At 32.9% G+C, this 22,152-nt stretch overlaps 1 protein-coding gene across 10 annotated transcripts in view; it reads right to left on the reverse strand.

Moving 5' to 3' along the window:
• LOC106883542 (protein tweety homolog 1-A) overlaps window positions 1-22,152 on the reverse strand; it is a 174,283-nt gene that overhangs the window by 24,431 nt on the left and 127,700 nt on the right. For 3 of the 10 annotated variants that reach the window (XM_089352136.1, XM_052967867.2, XM_052967866.2), the window contains exon 13: window positions 17,291-17,366. In XM_089352136.1, coding sequence (XP_089208262.1) covers window positions 17,291-17,366 — 76 coding nt within the window. Of the gene's footprint in view, window positions 1-3,368; window positions 3,556-3,752; window positions 8,429-14,386; window positions 14,446-14,772; window positions 14,833-17,290; window positions 17,367-22,152 lie in introns of those variants that run through there. The other 7 variants (XM_052967863.2, XM_052967862.2, XM_052967861.2 and 4 more) reach the window with 6 other exon arrangements.

The raw sequence follows: 22,152 nt of genomic DNA on the forward strand, positions 1-22,152 counted from the left end.
TCCCTCTAGCTGTTACATCATAAAATTCTACTGACTCAAGGGTATGAGTGCCAAGAGGGGCAGGTGTCTATGTCAGCTTGCATGTATGTAGACACCTAAAATAGTGAAAGTGGCACTTCAAAAGATACTGGATCTAAGTACTTAGAAAAAAAGAGACAGACAGACAGACAGATTACTTAAACCAGTTCTTCAGAGCTGAAGGTCTAATGAAGCAACTGTATGCAATGGAAACTCCAGGCTAAAAGGTAATTCGACTGGCTTATATGAGCTACTGTACTCTATATTCATTTGAGTCCTTCTTCTTCACCAGATTGTTGCCTAGCAATATATATATATGAAATGGAATATAAAAGAATATATGCATATAAGTTGTAAAGGTGGTCCTTCTACAGTTAAATATGCAGTCATGGTATTACTATCCTTCATCCCCCAAATAAAACAGAGAGCCATTATAATTGGATCTTAGTTTGACCTAATGTGATAATCTGTCTTATCTGAGAGTGATATATTCTAAGAAATGCAGTGAAGTTGGTAAATAATTCTTATGAAAAAAAGAAAACCGTTGGAAAACAGTTTATAGCAGAGACTCCATCTAAGAATATCTGAAGAAAGAATTGTAATTCCGAAATATCAGATAACCAAATTACAACAGATATATAGTCCATTTTTTGTTTTATAGTGCATTGTTTTACCATTCTAAATTTTTTATTCTTTACAAACAATACACAATGCTTCAAGCGAACTACAATACTCTCCTATCTTAAGGTATGACTTTATAACTACTTCTTTTGGGAAACTAATTGTTCTACTTAATGCTAATTTCCAAGAGCATATATATTTGTACATGTTTGCATGTATGTATATATATATACATACTTGTTTATTTACATATATATATATGTGTATGTATATATATGTAGATACACATACTCACATATATGGAGAGGGAGAATAAAAATAGTTTTAGCTTTTGAGATCAATGAGATATTTACATGTTTCTCCAATCTGTTGGTTTCTTTAGGCACAAGGGCTAGTTATTTTTGGAGTAGAAATGAATATTTGAGAAGCTTCAGCCTTTCCAATAGCATTAGCAGTGTAAAATATTTTGGCTTTAATCAAGAACTAAAAGCGTGTCACAATTCACATAAGCTGAGAGCCATAGATCAAATGCTGTTAATTAAATAGAAACTAAAAATGACTTGTAAGAAAATGAAATCAAAATATTAAACAGTTGAAGCAGCTAATTTGAATGTTTTAAAACAAACATAATTAAGTAACAGAGGCTGAACAAAGCCTTTTTATTATATAATATATTAAGTAGTTTTTTGAAAATATCAATCTTAAGTCATTTCCTTCCAATTATAGCCCTGATAATGAATGGCCCATCTGGTTCTAATTATAAATTTAATTAACAACTGTAAATTTGACCAAACTATATGAGAACTTTAAAGTATAAAATATTTAATAAACTTTAAAAATATCAACATGTGATTTAAATATCACAAACAGTTGAGGAATTTTTTAAGATTCCACTTAAAAGTCCAATATTTCTCTAGTAATGGTAATTGTCTATTATTTTACATTTGAGTTATATTGAGCCAAAAATCCCAGTCTCAAGCACACAAACATAAGAATTACATATAAATAAATGCCTTTTGTGTGGGTATGCACAAGAGAGACGTTTTAACCTATAATTGTGATTAATAATTAAACTCCTGAGTATTTTAACTTTAGAAAATGAATTATAAATGGTAATGGCTTGCATAATTTATTCATAATATATTCCAGCAGATTCAAACATGAATACACAAATCACTATTGTGTTTGAACACAGAACAGGCTTCTTTATGATAAGTATGTGTTCATAACACAATTCATTAGTGGAAGCTGTTATCCTGTGATGAAACACAACAGCAATTAAGATACACAAGTTCAAATCAGCCGAAACATTAAGAGCGAATATGTAAGTCACACTTTGAATCTTGCTGTTCACTATAAAAATGCATGTAACAATTTATTTGATATAAATGGACTGTTCTTTTAACAAATCTTTGAATTTTAAACCCCAGAAATTTTGTAGAAAAAGGGAAACAGAACATGTAAAATAGTTTGGAATGATTGTGTGAGGACCAAAAAATGGGATTGTGAAATTTTAAAATCAGATGAGCAATATAGTAGCAGAAATGGGTACATTTTAAGACAAGACAGGTGAGGTAATTATATTTATTTTAATTACAGGTAACAGGGGCAGGAACTATATAGTATGAACAAAGATTCTAAAAATAAATTGTAAATGTGTGTTTTCATAGATATTTATATTTTATATATATTTGTATGCATGTATGTTTAATTGTGATTATATGTCTGTATGCATATACATAGCTATGTATAACTGTTAAGGTTGGGACAAAATCATGCTGAACTGGATTTACTAGTGCACATGCACAAAGGAGACAAGAGTGAAATGGGAAAAATTAGAGGAAAAGAGCAATAAAGAAAAGATTATAGAACAGGGAAAATTACAAAAAAACGAAACAAAACAAAAACAGAAAAGGATACACACACACACACACATACGCATACATGCAGTTACAAAGCCACACATACAAGAATGAGGTGAGAGCCATTTTATACATATATATATATATATATTTATATATACACACACACACACACACACTCGTGTATATATAAATTTATATATACATACACATACATTTCTGCATAGATACAAATATATATGCATATGTAAGTGTTGGGAAGACTGTTATTGTGATTGTTTGTGTATATATACACACACATATATACATATATATATATATATATCTTTCTTTTTTTTTTATTTCTTTCAGTCATTTGACTGCAGCCATGCTGGAGCACTGCCTTTAGTCAAGCAAATCGACCCTAGGACTTATTCTTTATAAGCCTAGTACTTATTCTACCGGTCTCTTTTACTGAACTGCTATATATAGACACACACACACACACACACACACACACACACACACACATATACATATATATATATATATATATATATATATATACACACACACATGTATACACACATATATATATATAGAGAGAAAGAGAAAGAGAGCAAGAGAGAACATACATGCATATATACACAGAAATAAGTATTTGTAAATGTATGTATATAAGTGCATTCATATATATATATATATATATATATATATAAAAGTGTTAGGAAGACTGCTTTTGTATTTGTATGTATATTTGTGTGTGTATGTGTGTATGTACATATATATATACATGCACACACACACATTTGCGCATGTGTGTGTATGTGTATGAATGTATGTATATAAGTATGTATAGGCAAACTGATAGAGAAACCCTGAAGTCATGCAAAGGTGTGTTCATACAGGGGGTCAAACAAAGGCAAGCAAGCTAACCATCCAGGAGGCCAGCTCGATAGACAGGCTCTCACACTGTGGCACAGCCTGTAAGCAATATGCCAACGTATGGACAGTGAAAAGATCAGCCAAGCTTGTTGGCCGCAGAAAAGCGTTCACGGAGGAACCAATCGGCATACTGAAAAGCAGAAGAAAGAAAAAGGAGATGCTATACTTTAGCAGACAGGGGTGGGAGAAATTAGATATAGAAATTATAGAAATTAACAATAATGATCACAAACTAAATAAAAAATAATAATAAAAGTTTAGTAAAAAAAAAAAATTTGAAAAAATAAAGAAATAGCAATAAAACAAAAGAAAAGCTACTAAAGAATATTTAGTTTGTAGTTCAAGTTTTTAATTTAACGAAAAAAAAAAAATTAAAAAAATACAATTTCACGTTAAAACAGCCAACACACAGTAACTGAAAATTGCTAACAACAAATATTACAATCTTCTCTCAAAAGATGGGTCATTTTGATACATAAGACTTAATGACTTTTGTTGAAATATAGCATAAATGTTCCAGCAGCATATTTTATTTATTTATATACAATGACATTTAAAATATAAAAATTATAAAATGTTGTTATAAGAAATGTGAGCAAAGCGTACACAATACATGTAGTGAATATATATATAAAAGGGGAGAGAAGGGAGGGGGTGGAAGAAAGAGGGAGAAAGAGAGACATTGATATATAAATAATTGATCTTTATAACATAATGTAATAAAGTGTTTCCCTGAAGATCCATTTGTGGTTAAGCATCCAACTGCACTTGGAACATCCAATGAAGTGGTTTTAAACAATCACAACAGTGAAAGGTACATGGGGAACTAGTTATAAAAACTTGTGCTTGTCATAATTTTTGATATATAAATAGACTGACAGATAGATACACACATTCACATATAAAGCTGATAAAGTCATTACTACAAATATGGTGGTGTGGTGGTGGTGGTGGTGGTGGTGGACTGTTGGTGAACATTCATGGAGGATGAGGAATTGAAAAAATTCAATTTAACAAACATTATCTTTCACACTTTCTTTATCCTTATCCCACATTCCAGATCCCTAACAATATAATTTATAGGCAGATGCAATTAGAATACCAACCCGTATGAAAAAAAATCTTGTTTTAATAAAGAATAAGTAGAGAAAAATAAAAACTAAAACTAGAAAGTGGAAAGGAAGAAATCTGATTAGGAATGCAGATATACTAAAAACTGAGCGACAAGATTCCTGAAAGACTAACTGGAAGAACTTAAAGATCTTCTAATCATTTCAGTGACAAAGGCCTGGTTTTGTGATGTATTTAGCCAAAAAGATGAAAGAGAAGTTGAAGAATCAGCTTTGGTTAGAGAAAATCTCTGCAGCAGTGAAGGTGATTTTTGCAGTGTCTGGTGAGGAAGATCTTTCCAGTATCGAGAAAGGATCTTTTCAATTTCTAGAGAAGATCTATAGTTCCGGAGAATACTTATATAATGTCTGAAGAAACTTGTACAGTGTCTGGAGAAAGTCTGTACGATGTTTGGGGAAGATTTTTTATCTGTGGCTGGAGAAGATGTTTTCAGTGTCTGATAAAAATCTTAGCATTGTATGGGGAAGATATTCTCAGTGTGTAGGAAGATCTTTGCAATGTTTGAAGCAGTATTAAGAAAGTATAATTGAAAGAATGGTAAGAAAATATGTCATACTTTTTCCATATTGCAAGAACCAAAATTGAATATAACACTTGGCAAGTGAGAGATAAAACTTCTCTTGAACAGGCTGCTAGTCTATCACTGTCTATAACTTTCCCCCCAAAATAGGACAACTGCTTTTCATTTTAAGATGAACATAAGCCATAAAGAATTATGTGTTCAATTCAATAAGACTATAAACTTACAACAGGATCCCTGACAATCCAGAGTCTTATTCACTCAGCCATGTTGTGTAAATAACATAGAAGTAGCTATAATGGATATTGTTCACAGAAGTATGGTGTAATTTCACACAAAACTGGGCACAGTAAAAAGTCTGAAGTATTTATAGCAAAATGTTTATGCAGAGTTGGCTTCAGAAGTTGTAACTACAATTTCAAATGGATAATAACTGTAAAAAAATTTTCTGAAGGTATAATTTAGTCTGCCAAAGTTGTAGAAATAAGTGTTAGACTATTGTGAAATGGTATTTAAATATAACAAGGAGTCAAAAATAAAGTTTCTAAAAAAAAGTCATATTTGAAACTGACTGAATAACTACAAAGTAAGTCTATGCTTCAAAAAACAAACCAAATGGGAAGCTGCAATGTAATCGCATGACCTGTCTTAAATCACACCCTACCACCTTAAATAAGGAAAGTTCATCATCATCATCGTCGTTGTTTAACGTCCGCTTTCCATGCTAGCATGGGTTGGACGATTTGACTGAGGACTGGTGAAACCAGATGGCTACACCAGGCTCCAATCTGATTTGGCAGAGTTTCTACAGCTGGATGCCCTAGGTAATGTAGACACTAACAGATACAAAGACAGGATGTGCATGTCTGGATTGTCTTATAGATTTGGTAGAGCACAGCTTACTTGAGGATAAACAATAAATCACCAAATGTTTTTAATAGGACAACTTATTAAAACTATTGATATCACTGTTATTACTAATATGAAGGACATCTTATTTAGGGCCACCACTAAGTGTTATTAATGTTATTCCACATGTATCAATATGACTGGACCAGTCAAGCATGACTCAATGATGAAAAAGGAATGGGTAGACTGAGAAAACATGAAAAATCCTCACTGTAACATTAACAATGAGGTATATAGGAATTTAATTGGTGTAGAGTCTACACTGTTAGCAAATTTAAGTTAACAGGTCTGAGATAGAATAAGGAGTATTTTAATAGCAATTCAGAAACATTATTCTAGCATTAATTGCAGACTGTTGATAAATATAAAATTCCTATCATAAATGGAACAAGTAATAATACTTGTTAATAAACCTGTTCAGTGTTGGTATTGAATCAATATTGGTTGCCGTTAATGAAAGGTAATTATAAGTAACCAAAAATTATAACAATGGTTACAAATAGGACAATTGCTAATTCAATAAAAATAGTCATTACTCTGTAGTTTAGAAAGAAGGATTTCCAATTCTAAACTAGTTATGTACTATGTACAACCTAAGAATAAGACACATGATGATGATCAAAGATCAAACAAATAGAAACATAGCAGTGATAAAAATGGTAAAAACCATTTTCATCTCAAAAGAGGAGTTTAATATTCCACAAAAATACCAACTTATAAACCATTCATCACAAACACTTAGACGTTGACCATATTGCAGTGCTTACTTTCAATTTCAGAGAAAGTTTTTTGAATAAAATAATGAGAAGTACCAATAATGATCAAATATTGAAATGTTATGACATGACAATGGCTTGCTGTTCATGATGATATTTCTTGCTGAAGTTTTCAAGAATTTGCATTCCACCACTGACTTGGATTAAACCCCAATTACTTGGTGGTATAATAAATGGGAAAGGCAAGAATATTTTTGGGGATATATTCTTGAGCTACTTAGCAATTGGCAGGAAGGTTTTATGGTTGATTTAATGCAGTGCCAAAACTGAAATTTCTTCCAGTCTGAAGAATATACACCATATTCTGCTACATATAACTTACACACTCCCTCCATGCTTTCAAAAACAACATATTCTAAATTCTTAAGATTCTCTTAATATTTCTGAGTTTTAGATTTTTACATAACAGGAGAGAGAAAGAAAGGAAAGGAGTGTGAGAGAGACGAAGGGAGAGAGTGTGAGAGAGACGAAGGGAGAGAGAGAGAGAGAGAGAGAGAGAGGAAGAGAGAGAGAGAGAGAGAGAGAGAGAGGAAGAGAGAGAGAGAGAGAGAGGAAGAGAGAGAGAGAGAGAGAGAGTATGGGGAGGGAGAGAGAATATGTAGGTAAGATTTGTTGGTAGCATGTCACATTATCAGATTAGCAAACAGGAAGCAAATTGACACAATATTAAAAGTTATGAAACACTTATTACGAAAGTCTGTTACAGACAAAAACTGTAGAAAAAAATGTGTATAATATCAAAACATTTTCCAGAGTGTGCTTCAAAATACACTAGGGTACAATAAAATGGGTTGATGCTGTGATGAAAGTTACTTGAATCAAATTAAATTATGTGTAAGTAATTACAATTTTATTTTATAAGCTATTGAAATAATTAATTCAATATAATTGATATAAACTGATTTATCATCCACATCTCTTCATCCTCTTCCATTCTAAAAAAATTTTTCTCCTTTGAATTCTTCTAACAACTGACTCTTCCATTACCCTTGTCCCTTTACCCCTCAATTATTCAATCTTTTTGCAGAGGTCCCTTTATAAGGAAGTAGACAGTTATGTGGATATGGTTGTGGGTTAATTAAATCCTTAAAGTTATTATCTATCAAACTACAGAACTAACTGCCTTCGGATAAAGAGTTTTCTTTGGAATACTTTCTTAAAATTTTCCCCTTCTTTTCAATTTTTTCCAAAAGGCATCACTACTTTATTGCTCTGACAAACTTTATTCATCATCATCATCACCATGGCTTTTTTTATTCTTCATAAAACAAAACACAAACAAAAAATACCAAACAAATCAATATAAAAGATGGATAACTAGACATTTAGCATCAACCATTTCTCATTGCTATTAGGCAAACATAAGAAACACAGAAAAAATATGAGTTCAGTAGTGTCGGCCGTTAGTTACTAAGAAGGATGCACATTAGGTGAATGGTGGGGATGTGTGGAAGAATCAAGCAGAAGAACAATAAAAGGAGATACTATTAGGAAGAGACGGGACAATTCCAAAGCTACAAATTGGTTGGAAATGACACAGAGGAAATGCCCAAGTTTTCAGACATACTTGGGTGATCACAACAGCAACATGGTCACGCTTCACTTGAAACTATAGCTGGTGTGTCGTCATGCAGGAAGGCTGGTTCATTATAACACAGCAGGCTGTACTGGAACACAACACGATACAAGTGTTACCACACAGAACACACATTAATGGGAAAAACACATTTGCAAAAAAAAAAAATATATAATAGTAATAATTATAATGTATATGGAGGAAAATAAAAGCAACAAAAATATTGATACAAAAACACACAAATACACACACACAAACAAAAAATGACATTAAAACACAGAAGACAAAAATGCGAAACTAAGAGGTTACACAAAACAATATAACAAACACATCTATCAATCTTTATTTATTTATCAATTATTATTATTATTATTATTTTAAAGGATGCCATTTATGATGAGATGATGGTGTCTCTTGAAGGGAACAGAGGTAGGTGGGGACAAGAAACAAAAAGCTGACACCTGTAAAGCTATTGTGGTTACATTTTTGCTGTGTTTTTAGGGGTACGAAGCAAATGAATAACAAGTTTTCGTTTCTATCCATAGTTGTCTCTGACATATCAGAATGTGTTTCATAAACTCATTTCCCAGTTCTTTCTCACTGCATGGCCTCTTGGGCAAGTATCTTCTCTTACAGTCATGGGTTGACAAATACATTGGGAATGATTGTGTCCTCTATATATATATATATATATATATATATATATATATATATATATGTATATATATGTGTATATATATATTATACATGTATATGTATATATATATATATGTGTGTGTGTGTGTGTGTGTGTATATATATATATATATATATATATATATATATATATATATATATATGTATGCATATATATGTATATGTATGTATATACATATACAATATAATATTATATATTTTATGTTGTGTGCATCTGTGTTTACATGACTTAGAGATTGGTGTTGTTATGTTGTATCACCTTATATTATATAGCAATTTGTATAATATTAGCCAATCTGTTGTCTGGTTCTAGTCTTGGTATCAATCAGAATAAGTCTTAAGTAAAACACTGCACTTGAATTTGCAACAACTACTATTTAAGTTTACTAGAAAAAAATTGTTGCAAGTTTACAAGTATTATTATTATTAATAATAAAGATTATGATGGTGGCAGTTGCGACAACAACAATGATGATAGAAGGTGAGGAATAAGGTTTTTCCATACTTCATCTCCAGATAATGCAAACTGTTTATAGAACCTATGCATGAAGTAATCAAATATTTGTCAATTCCTTGAGCTTACCTGATGAATTTCGCAAGAGATAAAAATCAAACAGGCAAGAAGAATAATGACTAAAAACAACAATGCTATAGCTGTTAAAAGGAGTGTTTATGTATATGTTTTTGTTATAATATTCATATTTATTTGTCATTAGTGTTTTATTAGATGTGGAGACTAACAACTAAGAAATAAGAGACAACTGGGGATGGAAGACTCATATCAAACTAAAGCTTATATTAAACTGGTTCAACCCTAATTTAGTTAAAAACTAAAAAAAAAAAAAAACATTTATGAAATAGAAAAAAATATGGTGTGCTATAAGAGGAGCAACAAGGAGTTTAAGAATGAGAAACAGGTTAAACATAAATGGGTGCTAATATCAAAAATGGAGGCTTTTCTGTTTGTTTCGTTGCATTTTTTATTTTATTTTATTTCAATTTATTTTCCACTATTCATTAAAGGATCTGGTTTGTCAGAGAGATTGAAACTCAAGTTAAAATAAAGTAAAACCCTTACTGAAGATACTGTAATCTATAATACTTCAAATTACATAAACTAACTTAATTATCTATTATATCTATATATAGAAACAATTCTTCTTTAGATTCAAGTATCTATATTTGAATATATTTTTTAAAATGCCACATTTTATTCATAAAAAGATTCTATATATTGAGAACGCTTGACAATATTTTTGTGTATATGTAAAATTAAATAAAAAGTTTTGAATGGTACAACAATGCACTATAATACAAAAAATGGACTCCGTCTAAGAATATCTGAAGAAGGAATTGTATTCCGAAATATCATCAGACTATAGATAGCTAAATTACAACAGGTATATAGTCCATTTTTTGTATTATAGTCCATTGTTGTACCATTCAAAACTTTTTATTCTTTAGAAACAATACACAATGCTTCAAGCGAACTACAATACTCTCCTATATGTATAATTGTATACATATGTGTGCATGAGCAGAAGTGTGTATATCCATGTGCATGAGAAAGGAAGCATATGTTTGCAAGTGTGTATTGTATGCCAACATGTGTGAGTGCTCATATGTACAAGAGTATGCACAGCTTATATGCAATTGTATGTATGTGTGTATGTTGATATATGATCGACAAGGATGTCATATTTGGACAAAGTCTCTTAATATTTGAATCAGCTGCTTTCCAAACTTTGATATGTTGTAAAAATGTCTAATCACATAATATTGAAACTCCCCTAATGCCTTGTAATTTCATGACATTTTTTGGGGAGGGGAAATCATTTTACCAAAACACATTATATTTAGAAACAAAAATTGGATAAATAAACAAAGATGAATTTATTGACCCACTGGGTAAAATATTCTATCTTCTTTCAAAATCTTAAGGCAATTGGTATTTAGGCATGATATATCTTCGTTCCAGAGCTTAAGAGAAATGGTGTTTAAGTGTAATGTTTTGTATCTTCCTTCCAGGGCTTAAAGCAGATGGATGATAACAGAACAGTACAACAAGAACAGAGTGGAGAAATGAGTAGTTAAGACATTAAATACACTGGAAACTACAAAGCAGATTAGCTACTTAGCCAGGAGTTTTACTACAGGGTTTCTACAAGCTAGATTAGGGCAGATATCAGTGAATATGTCATCAGAAAGAAAATTGATTGAAACGTTTTTGACAGGAAGACAAAAACTGCAGTTCTTCAGAAAAAAAAAAAAAATTTTAATGTAATACAATCCATCAATTAAAATCTAAAAATGCAACATCCACCTTCCAACTCACTCACACTTACTGAAACGCAAAGTGACATAACAGACTATGGAATGTCTTTCCCATTTTGTTGTATCTTAGGAAGGTCATTATGTCAATAAAAAATCCATGCACCAGTTGCATTTCACTTCTTCATTATTATTATAATTATTGTTGTTATTATTTAACTAGATAACCAGATAACTAATTGATTACTTGAGTAATTGTTCATCCAATCAATCAACCAACTACGTTTGTCAAAGTCTTTTTTGTCACCAATCAAAACATCATCAATGACATGCCTTCCGTTTTAGATCTGAAGAAATCCTTGGGCACAGAGGGCATGTGATTGATGAAGTATTGATTGGTAACAAAAGGACCTTGATGAACCTAGCTGGTTGATTGATTAACTGAATGACTACTCAAGCAAGAAATTAATTGCTAAATAGTTAGCAAACTGACTAAAAGAAATGAAATAGAACCAGTGTGTGTGTTTATTATAATAACCCTCCCAAGATTCAACAAAATCTGTTTCAAAACACAGGTTCACTTCAAGAGTCTTGCAAACCAAATACAAAAATTCCTTTACTATACTATTGCATAACAAAGCAACAACTGAATTCAAAAGTTATTCTTTAACTAAGCTTGCAACAAACATATTAGTATGTTCCAATTTGATAAAAATATAGGATTAATTAGTAATTGCATAAACCGAGCATATATGATCCTTTTTTTTTCATCTGTTTACATGGCTTTAAGCAAAGCTCCACAATAATTCACATCTATATCTGTCACACTACATGCTAGGGTCTTAAAATCACATCTAATATTATAACCATCCTGTCAAAATACACATTGCCGTTACAATATATATTTTGCATTCATTATGTTGACTTACAACAAATATGTGAAGTAAAATTGTAGTGATTCTTCATATGTATTTAAATACCTTTGGGAAAGGCATGAATGTGACCACACACATTTCTCTAAAGAGATAAGAGTTATAATACCCCCTTTTTTTACGAATCTATAGTAGTCAAGCAGACAACATTTTGGATGTTTTACCATACATTCCACTATTCCACCTGTATGTGGAACTATACCAATTTCTGGCAGCAACCAACCTTAAGACAGCATAAAAACTTTTAAAAAACACTGTGTAATTCGTAACAGTTTTTGTAAATGAGAGAATAAATAACGAAAGAATATACAATCACTGAACTTCTGGCAAATGACAAATAGAGAAACAAAAAGAACTTTTCTTTTTTTTCCTTTTTTTTTCTTTTTTTCAAATAAACTACCAAACTCTTTTCTTGAAATTTGATGGTCAAATAATTTTATCAAGCCACTGCTCTACAAAAGCGGCAATCACAGGCAACAGAAGCAAAATGCTGTCAAAGAACCACTGTTATCTGTTTGGAAAATATCTTCAGAATGGGCTTTGAAGCCCTGTTAATACTGGCACGATAAGTTATTTCAAAGCAACAGGCCATACAGAACAGGCATGGAAAAGTAATGATTCTTTTTAACCTTCTTAACATTTTTAAAAATCTTCAATTCAAATGCCAAAAGAATGGTTAGAGAAACTTATTGCTAGAAAAATGACGCAAGCAAATCCAAACATGCAGTGTATGGTAGCACAAAAGGAGCAGTTAAACAGAGTTGGATTTTCAATATTTACATCTACGCTACTTTCCAGTTAGCTTGATCTCTGATTGTCATAGGGTGTCTTAGTCCTGGATGTGTACAACAATACTTGAATCTTTTATATTTTATCTTTTACTTCTTTCAGCCATTAGACTGTGGCCATGCTGGGGCACCACCTTGAAAAAACTTTTAATTGAATGTATTGGCCCCAGTGCTTATTTTTTTTTAAAGTCTGGTATTTATTCTGTTGATCTCTTTTGCTGAACTGCTAAGTTACAGGGACATAAACACACAACACCAGTTGTCAAGCAGTGGTGAGGGGACAAACACAGACACAAATACACACATACATATATTATATGTGAGTGTGTGTGATATATACCATCATCACAATCATCATTGTTTAACATCTGCCTTATGCCGGTATATACATATATATACGATGGGCTTCTTTTAATTGCCACCTAATAAATCCATTCACAAGGCTTTGGTTGACCTGAGGCTTATATTAGAAGACACTTGCCCAAGGTGCCATGCAGTGGGACTGAACTTCAAACCATGTAGTTGGAAAGTAAGACAAATGAAATGTTCATAGTCTCAATCTAATCTAGTACAAAATATAAAACACATCTGGGAATAAGACACTTTTTATAAAGACCAGAGTTGAAGGAAACAGCATAGATGCAGATATTAAAATACTTCTCACCTCTAAAAATGTGGCCAATAGTTTGAAAATTTATAATTTTATTAACAACTCATTTTTAAACACTTAGATAATTAAGTATTATGATAGCTACTTATTTAAATAGTACTTAACTAAACAACCATATCATCTCCTCTCCATAGAATAAGATATTTTACCAGGAATATCAAGATTTCAAATACTGAGAAAAAGACAAAAGAACCAAACAACTTATTTCCATAAAAATTACAATGAAAAAAAAAAAAAAGAATATATATATATATATATATATATATATATATATATATATATATATGTATGTATAATATTCATTTTTTGAATTGCAGTTTATTATCTCATTTTTTCATTATAATTCCAGTAAACAGAGACAAATTTTGTATTTTATACATATATATATGTATGCATACGCACATACATATTTTAAAAGCTCATTTCTGAATATATATATTTTATCTTCATCATCATCATTTCATGTTCCATGGTCCTACATGTGTGTGTGTATGTGTGTGTGTGTGTGTGTGTGTGTCTGTAAGTACATATGTATATGTGCATACACATATATATTGAGAAATAAGCTTTTAATATTTTCTTTGATTATTTCAAGACTCTTTTACTCAATGATGACATTCTGCACTGATAAAAAAGATTTAAGCTGTGAAAAAAAATATCGGTCAGTTAAGAAGGAAGATAAGCAAACATACAAATCCTTGATTTTGCCAGCAGCAGCCGTTCAGATGGGAGGTGCTTACAGGTCAAAGAACTAAACATGTGACAATAACAAGAAAATAATTATAAAAAAAAAGTAATAATAATAATGATAATTAACAATAGAAAATGTCAAATATATCAAACATGCAATCACACGGAAATAGTTTGCAAGACAAAACTGTTTAATATCTACTGCGCATTCAAAGTGTTTATATGTGTATATATATGCATATATATATATATATATACACACACACACACACACAGACACAAATTAAAAATTATATAGCAAGCTATCACAAGCAGCAATGGAATGTGTGCCTCACACCAATGACAGAAATTATACAGTGAAATATGAAGACTTGTTCACCATATTTACCAAACTATCTGGATGTCTTGCAGAAATGATGAATTCTAAAAGCTGATCTGTAGTATGGCACTAATATATGAGGTAGAGAGTATGTAAGAAATTTGGTTAAATAGACCCAATATGTGTTTTGTATATATAAGTATATATATATATATATTTTTATTTTTATAGTTATATATTGCATTTTGTGAAAAAATAGCTTCGTTGGTTATAGGTTTCCAACGGGCCAATTACTGGTTCACTGCATTTACGATGGCAAGAGTGACAAGGGATTGTCTGTGTAACTCGGGCAGAACAAATATCACAATGGATTTTCATTCGAAAGCACCAGTTTAGCAGTTTTCTCGCCGATATTTACATTTTTCATCAATATATGCCCATGGAAGATATACACACACATGCATACATATATATATATATATATTTATACATACATACATATACGACGGAATCTCTGCACAGTTTCCGTCTACCAAATTTCACTCAAAAGGCATTGGTCAACCCAAGGCTATGGTAGACACATGCCCAAGGTGCCATGTACTGCAATCGAACCCACAACCATGTGGTTACGAAGTATATATATATCAAATACATTATAGCTTTCTATACTATATATGATATAGCTTTAGTATTATTAACATTACAGACATTTTATTATTATCATTATCATTAATCATTATTACTATCATTAATCATATTACGATGATGTTGCATTGCTGATTGCTGGGTTTCTGAATTTATGTGGAATAGATTCTTGGCTATAACATCTAATAATCTAATAATTGGCCTTTTCACCTGCAGAACTTATACAAGTAAAATTTTGTCAAACCAACGAGTACTATGTAAAATTCTTCAAAATATACAGATTTCTATCTTATGTATTCCATAACTCAAACTGATTAGCTGCAAACATGTACTACAACATGAACAGCTTAATGCTATAAGCATTCAAAATGCAAGAAAATTGGTAAAGTACTTTGTCAGTGTTGTGTTCATATCATCTCATAATTCTAAGACATAAAAAATGGTCTCACAAAACTGACTTGGCTCTTATATATATATATATATATATATATATATACACATACACACAGAAAGTGTTATATATCTCTCATTGGTTATGGTTAAATGACAGCTGGTGCTATTTTTAATAAACATTATATGATATAGATGACTTAAATATTGTCATCGTCCATGTCTATTGACATACTATGTGATTGGTCACTACATGATGTTGAAGCAATTGCGAACCATGTATTAAATATAATGCTATATAACCCACTCTTCCCTTATTACATAAGTATGTATGTATGTATGTATGTATATATATATATAAAACCACAAAGTAAAATAGAAATGATAACGATATCAGTAAAACATAAGTTTTACTATGACTCACAATGGTTTCAATAGCATTTCCCTTTACAATACACATATAATGAATTATGTATGATAAATCACACAAGGCTGTATAAGTTATAGGTTATACCATCTTCATCAGACACTTATTAAACTATCATACATGGTATTTTACTTTGTGGTTATACATACACACTCATTCTATCAATGATTTACACCTACATTTCTTGCACCTATGGACCATATTTTCATGGAGTCACAAAATTAAATACCAGTTTAGCATGGGAATTCATATCAAGTACTAATAAAGAATAGGCCAAGATTTTGCTGTATCTAAATTTACCTTACATATATCTTATATCCTGTATTTCATTTACCAGAAACAAATGAGTTCATTGGCATTTGTATAAATCCAATAGAATAAGTGAATTTCACTTCAGTATACTTATTCTTCCTTACAGAACACATTGTTGTGGTTTAGCCCCAGGTTAGTTCTGATCCACCTGACCAATGATCAATGACATTCTAGCTGCAACCATCTGGTCTTGTTTTCAGTCTGTACATTTATGACTAGATTATAACAATGTGTCCTTCCTATTTAAAAACATAAGGTGTGATATGAGAGATTTTACACCTATCTTTAGAAGACTCAGCAACCACTTAGAGACCTCCTTTTTATTTAGTGTGTGTGTGTGTGTGTGTGTGTGTGTGTGTGTGTGTGTGTGTGTGTGTGTGTATGTGTGTGTGTGTGTGTGTGTATGTGTGTGTGTGTGTGTAAGGCAGACAAATCACAAATGGAAAAAAAAGTTTGTTCAAGTTTCCAGGACTACAAAAGAGAGGGAAAGAGAGAGAGAGATAGAGAGAAAGAGAGAGAGAAAGAGTCAAAGGGGAAAGATAAAGGAACAACCAAACACCAATATGTCTTCTACCATTTGTTTTTCCTTTTTTTTTTTTTTTTTTTTTGGTGTTAATGAAAGTTACATGGACGAAAGACTTTAAAGATAGGGAGTGAAGGTGAAATGCTGGTGGTGGTGGTGGTGGTGGTAGAGGTAGTGGTAGCAGTCTGGGTGAAAAACAGACAAGGTACATATATATATTTATATATATATATATAAATAAATACATATATATAAATTTAGTGACTGACAAATGGATATAGTTTACTTACTGCTGGTGGTGGGGACTCTGTATACTGGCCAGGGCGACGTGGTACCGTCTCCTCACTACCTGCAACACTCTCACTCCTGAAATTTTAAAATTACAAAATATAAAACAAAAGTCAGGTAAGTAACTGACTAAGTTAACCAGACTTCATAAAAAAACATTTGACATTTTTCATGACTGTATTTTTAAAGAAAAAATTGTCTATCTGTTAAAATTAACTTATAAAGTAACCAAGAATTTGAAGAGATTCTGTAACTTTTCAGGTATTAAATTGGTATCTGGAACATTAATTCACAAAAAAATACTTTTTGTTAATTAATTGGCAATAATGTTGTAGTAATATACAACCAGTGTGTGTGTGTGTGTGTGTCCTTTTGTAAGCAGTATGATCTTCCCAAAGCACAACAATGTCTGTTTCAACAACCAAGTTCGCATCAAGAATTTTGCAAAAATTATAATAACAAGAGCACTCAGAGAGCACAAACCTCCGCCAAGGCAACACTAACGTCCTCTCAACGATTAGCCAGAGATTATTTTTAAAATGAGAATATCTGAAATAAACTCGAATGCTCTCACAAACAAGAATACTAAAAATGAACCAGATCTGCTCTCAAAAATTAAGTAAAAAATCCAGAAAGATAATCCAGAATTTTTGTCTGGTACCAGATCGATCTCAAAATTTAATCAGTTTGTGCTATTCATGAGGCTAAACATCCCTGAAAGCTAAGGTGGAGGTAAAAATAACTGCATGGCACCCCGGGTAAATGTCTTCTACTATAGCCCAAGGTCAACCAAAGGCTTGTGAGTGAATTTGGGAGACAGAATCAGAAAGAAACTTGCCGTGTGTGTGTGTGTGTGTGTGTGTGTGTGTGCATGAGAGAGAGAGATACATACACATATATATGTGTGTATGTGTGCACCCTTGTCTTTGACATCATGGCTGTAAACAAGCATCCCCACCATACAAGTGATGTTCGTTTCAAGTCTTCTGTGAAAAACATATCTGTCCCTGAGGAAATATTTCCTTGCATAAAACAAGATGGGTTGGCAACAGGAAGGGCATCTGGACCTGGAACATCTACCTCAACAAATTTCATCTGACTCGTGAAACCATGGGAAAATGGGCGATAAAAAAATGATGAATGAACGATGAATAATATATTACAAACTTCACAATCATTTTTGTTAATGCTTTTTTCATACTGACATGGATTGGTGAGACATCTTGAGGTAATATTCTATCACAGGATACCCTATCCGATGCCCCTCCTTGTCTCCACATTGCATAAGATACTTTTTGCTGTCATGAAAGCACTGAATTGCCAAACATTTTGTTTATACAGAGTATAACCAACATCACCGCAACCCAAATGTTGTTGATGCAAAGGCACATAGAAACACACACACACACACATTATTATCATCATCATTTTCTTTAGTATCCACTTTTCCATGCTTACATGGGTCAGATAAAATTTGCTGAGGTGGATTTTCTAGAGCCAGATGCTCTTCCTGTCATCAAACTTCATCTGTTTCTAAGCAACGTAATATTTCCTTATGACCAAACAATGTTTGTACAGAAGATGGGAAATTAATATAACAATGACCCTTGTTTACATCTAGCATGTAATATCAAGACAAGGAAACAAAAACACACAAACAACAATATATGTAAGAACTTGATTCAGTTTCCATCTACCAAATCCACTCAACACTTTAATCAGCCTATGGATATCACAGAAGACACTTATTCAATGTGCCATGCAATAGAACTGAAGCAAAAATTCCACCGTTGGGAAACATATTTCTTAATCTCACAGCCATGCCCCCCACCTTTAACAAAAATGCCTCCACCTTAACAGTCATGCCTACATATGCATGTCTACATGCATACCTACCTACCTGTATACATACATACATACATAGGCGCAGGAGTGGCTGTGTGGCAAGTAGCTTGCTTACCAACCACATGGTTCCGGGTTCAGTCCCACTGCGTGGCACCTTGTGAGTGGATTTGGTAGACGGAAACTGAAAGAAGCCCGTCGTATATATGTATATATATATATGTATGTGTGTTTGTGTGTCTGTGTTTGTTTCCCCAGCATCGCTTGACAACCGATGCTGGTGTGTTTACTTCTCCGTAACTTAGCGGTTCGGCAAAAAGAGACCGATAGAATAAGTACTAGGGTCGATTTTCTCGACTAAAGGCGGTGCTCCAGCATGGCCGCAGTCAAATGACTGAAACAAGTAAAAGAGTAAGAGTATACATATAATGGGTTTCCATCTGCCAAATTTTACTCATAAAGCCTTGTTCAGTTCAAGATTATAGTAAAAAGAAACTTGCTCAACATGCCATTCAGTAAGATCAAATACAGTATCACAAGGTTGGGAAGCAAACTTCTTAGCCACACATCCATACCTGTACCTATCACCACCATTCAATGAGAGGCATAACTGTGCCTTTAAACATACCATCCATCACAACAAACTTGCTTCTTCATTAAGGATGCCACCACCAGCATTGTTGTGATCACAGAAAAGTCTAGAGAGATCATAGAAATGCTAGAGAAAAGCAAAGCTGATTTGTGCCACTTACGCAAGACAAGACAAGACAATGGGAGGCCTCAGTCAGGCTCCTTACAGGTAAGAAGCACAACTACAAATTCTTCTGGGTGGGTAACTGGACTTTAGAGCAGTTATACTGTTTGTAGAGAAATGGATTATCATCATTATTATTTAATGTCCATATTCCATGCTGGCATGGGTTGGATGGTTCCACAGAAGCCAATGAGCCAGGGGGCTGTCTTGGCAAGGTTTCCACAGCCAGATGCTCTTCCTAATGCCAATCGTTGTTTTTTTTTGGAGGTGGGGGTGACACCAGCACCAGTGAGGTCACTAAATAAGGTGCAAGACAAGATCTCTTGACAGAGTGCTGGCTTAGTTTTGAGGGAGATAGCCTTGTGCTAGTTGTTGAGAGGCTAAAGAATGATAGAGGGATATACTCAAGAAAGAAGCAACTATCGAGGTCTCAACGGAGGAATCAAGTTATGGAAGCCACAAAAAGAATTATAACACAACAGATTAGAAAGAAAATTACTTTAGATGGGATGCAATTTAGGTTCATGCTAGGATGGGCAACAAATAATGCTTTCCAAAAAATATTTGTTGACCAGAAAAGGGCTTTTAACAATGTACTACACTCTATAGTCTGATGGTCACCAAGAAAATTAAGTGTAGATGAATGGTTAAAGAGGGCCATACAAGCCATCGGTATGGTGGATGTTATATACTGGTTCAGCAAAAAATTTAACATCTTAGTTTCCAGTCCTTTATTGTTTACAGAGGCAGATAAGACTGGCTGGTTATAAGAATTCTTGAATGTTAATGACCTAATCCTCAAAGCTGAGTCTGTCAAAGAATTATAGATGGAATTTTAGATGTGGAAGCAAAGCCTAGAATTAGGTAGACTTAACAAAAGCAAATGATTAAGCAAGGATGAATATAGAACAGAATTACCACCATGAAGGTGGCCTTGATCAATATGCAGAAAATGAGTTGGCAAGGAACTCTGTTCTGGTTATCAAATGTGAAATATGGGTACACAAGAGATGTAGTGGTATCACAGGCAGGCTAAAAGAGAAGGAAATCTTTGTAAGCAGCAAATTTAGAGAAATAGCTAACAGTAGAAGCATCCATGAAATCGATTCCTTCAAATGATTGAAAGAAGTTTATCAATATTCTATAACAAAGTACTGACTAAAGAGAATGCTGTTTGCTTGTTAATGGAGAACAGCCATGCTCGAAGAAGACTGAGGAAGATTTTGGAAGGAAAGGGCAAGGTGAGATCTTAGAACACAGGACATCACAAATAAGGAGAAAAGCAAAGTGTCAAGATCAGTGGAAATATGTTGTATGCCAAACGTGTACCTAACCCATACTAAGCAGAGACAAGAAAAATGTGAAAATGTTGATAAGTTCATTTTGTGCTTCTTACAGTCAAGAAAAATGGGTGTTTAAGAACAAAGAATTTGAGACATTGACACAGCTCAGTGCCAATGGAAGGATATAAACTTCCATTTCTCAACTGTTGTCCATGACATCTGATAACATTTCACTTTTTGGTTTAAAAGGACCCTATTCCTCCTAACTGAAAACTAAAATCAGAATGTTATTTAGATGTATGCAAATGTATGTTCACACACACACACACACACACACACACAATCATCACTGTCATTTTCTTTGTGCTTTCCATGCTGACAAGAATAGGATAGCTTGACACAATTCAATAGATTGGAGGACCATGTCTCCCTCTGTCTCATTTTTCACATGGTTTCAATGGCTTGATGTTCTTCCAAACACCAACAACTAACTTTACAGTGTGTACTGGGTGCATTTTCCCCAGCACCAGTTCTATAGAGGTTGCCTTGCCATCAGTAATCCTAACGAGCCCTCTCAAGCCTTGCATCATTGCTGTTCAGATTGATTAGCCAACACTTACAGTGTTGTAGTAGTATAGTAGTATGGAGGCATGTTCCATGACAACATGCTGCATCCACCATTTGTTGGTGACTCCTTACTCCTGGCAGAAGACATCTTTGGACCACTCAGGCAACAGTTCTCTAACTTATGGATCTGTTTGGGTAGTCAAGGCTGGAAAGGATTTTACAAGGTCGGAGTGCAAGTCCTACCTCAACTTCTGTTAGTCACCTTTTATGTACAGGGTGCTTTTTGTGGAACCAGTACTACAGGGGTTGTCTTGTGGCTTGCAAATCAAAAGAGAAACCCCATGATGTATGGAACAGTTTTATTGCAGGAGAATGATAATGGGGGGGGGGGGTAACAGAAGGACTAGAGTTGGAGTGG

Source organism: Octopus bimaculoides, chromosome 5 (assembly GCF_046866305.1).
Source record: "Octopus bimaculoides isolate indiv1 chromosome 5, ASM4686630v1, whole genome shotgun sequence".
Taxonomy (NCBI): Eukaryota; Metazoa; Mollusca; class Cephalopoda; order Octopoda; family Octopodidae; genus Octopus; species Octopus bimaculoides.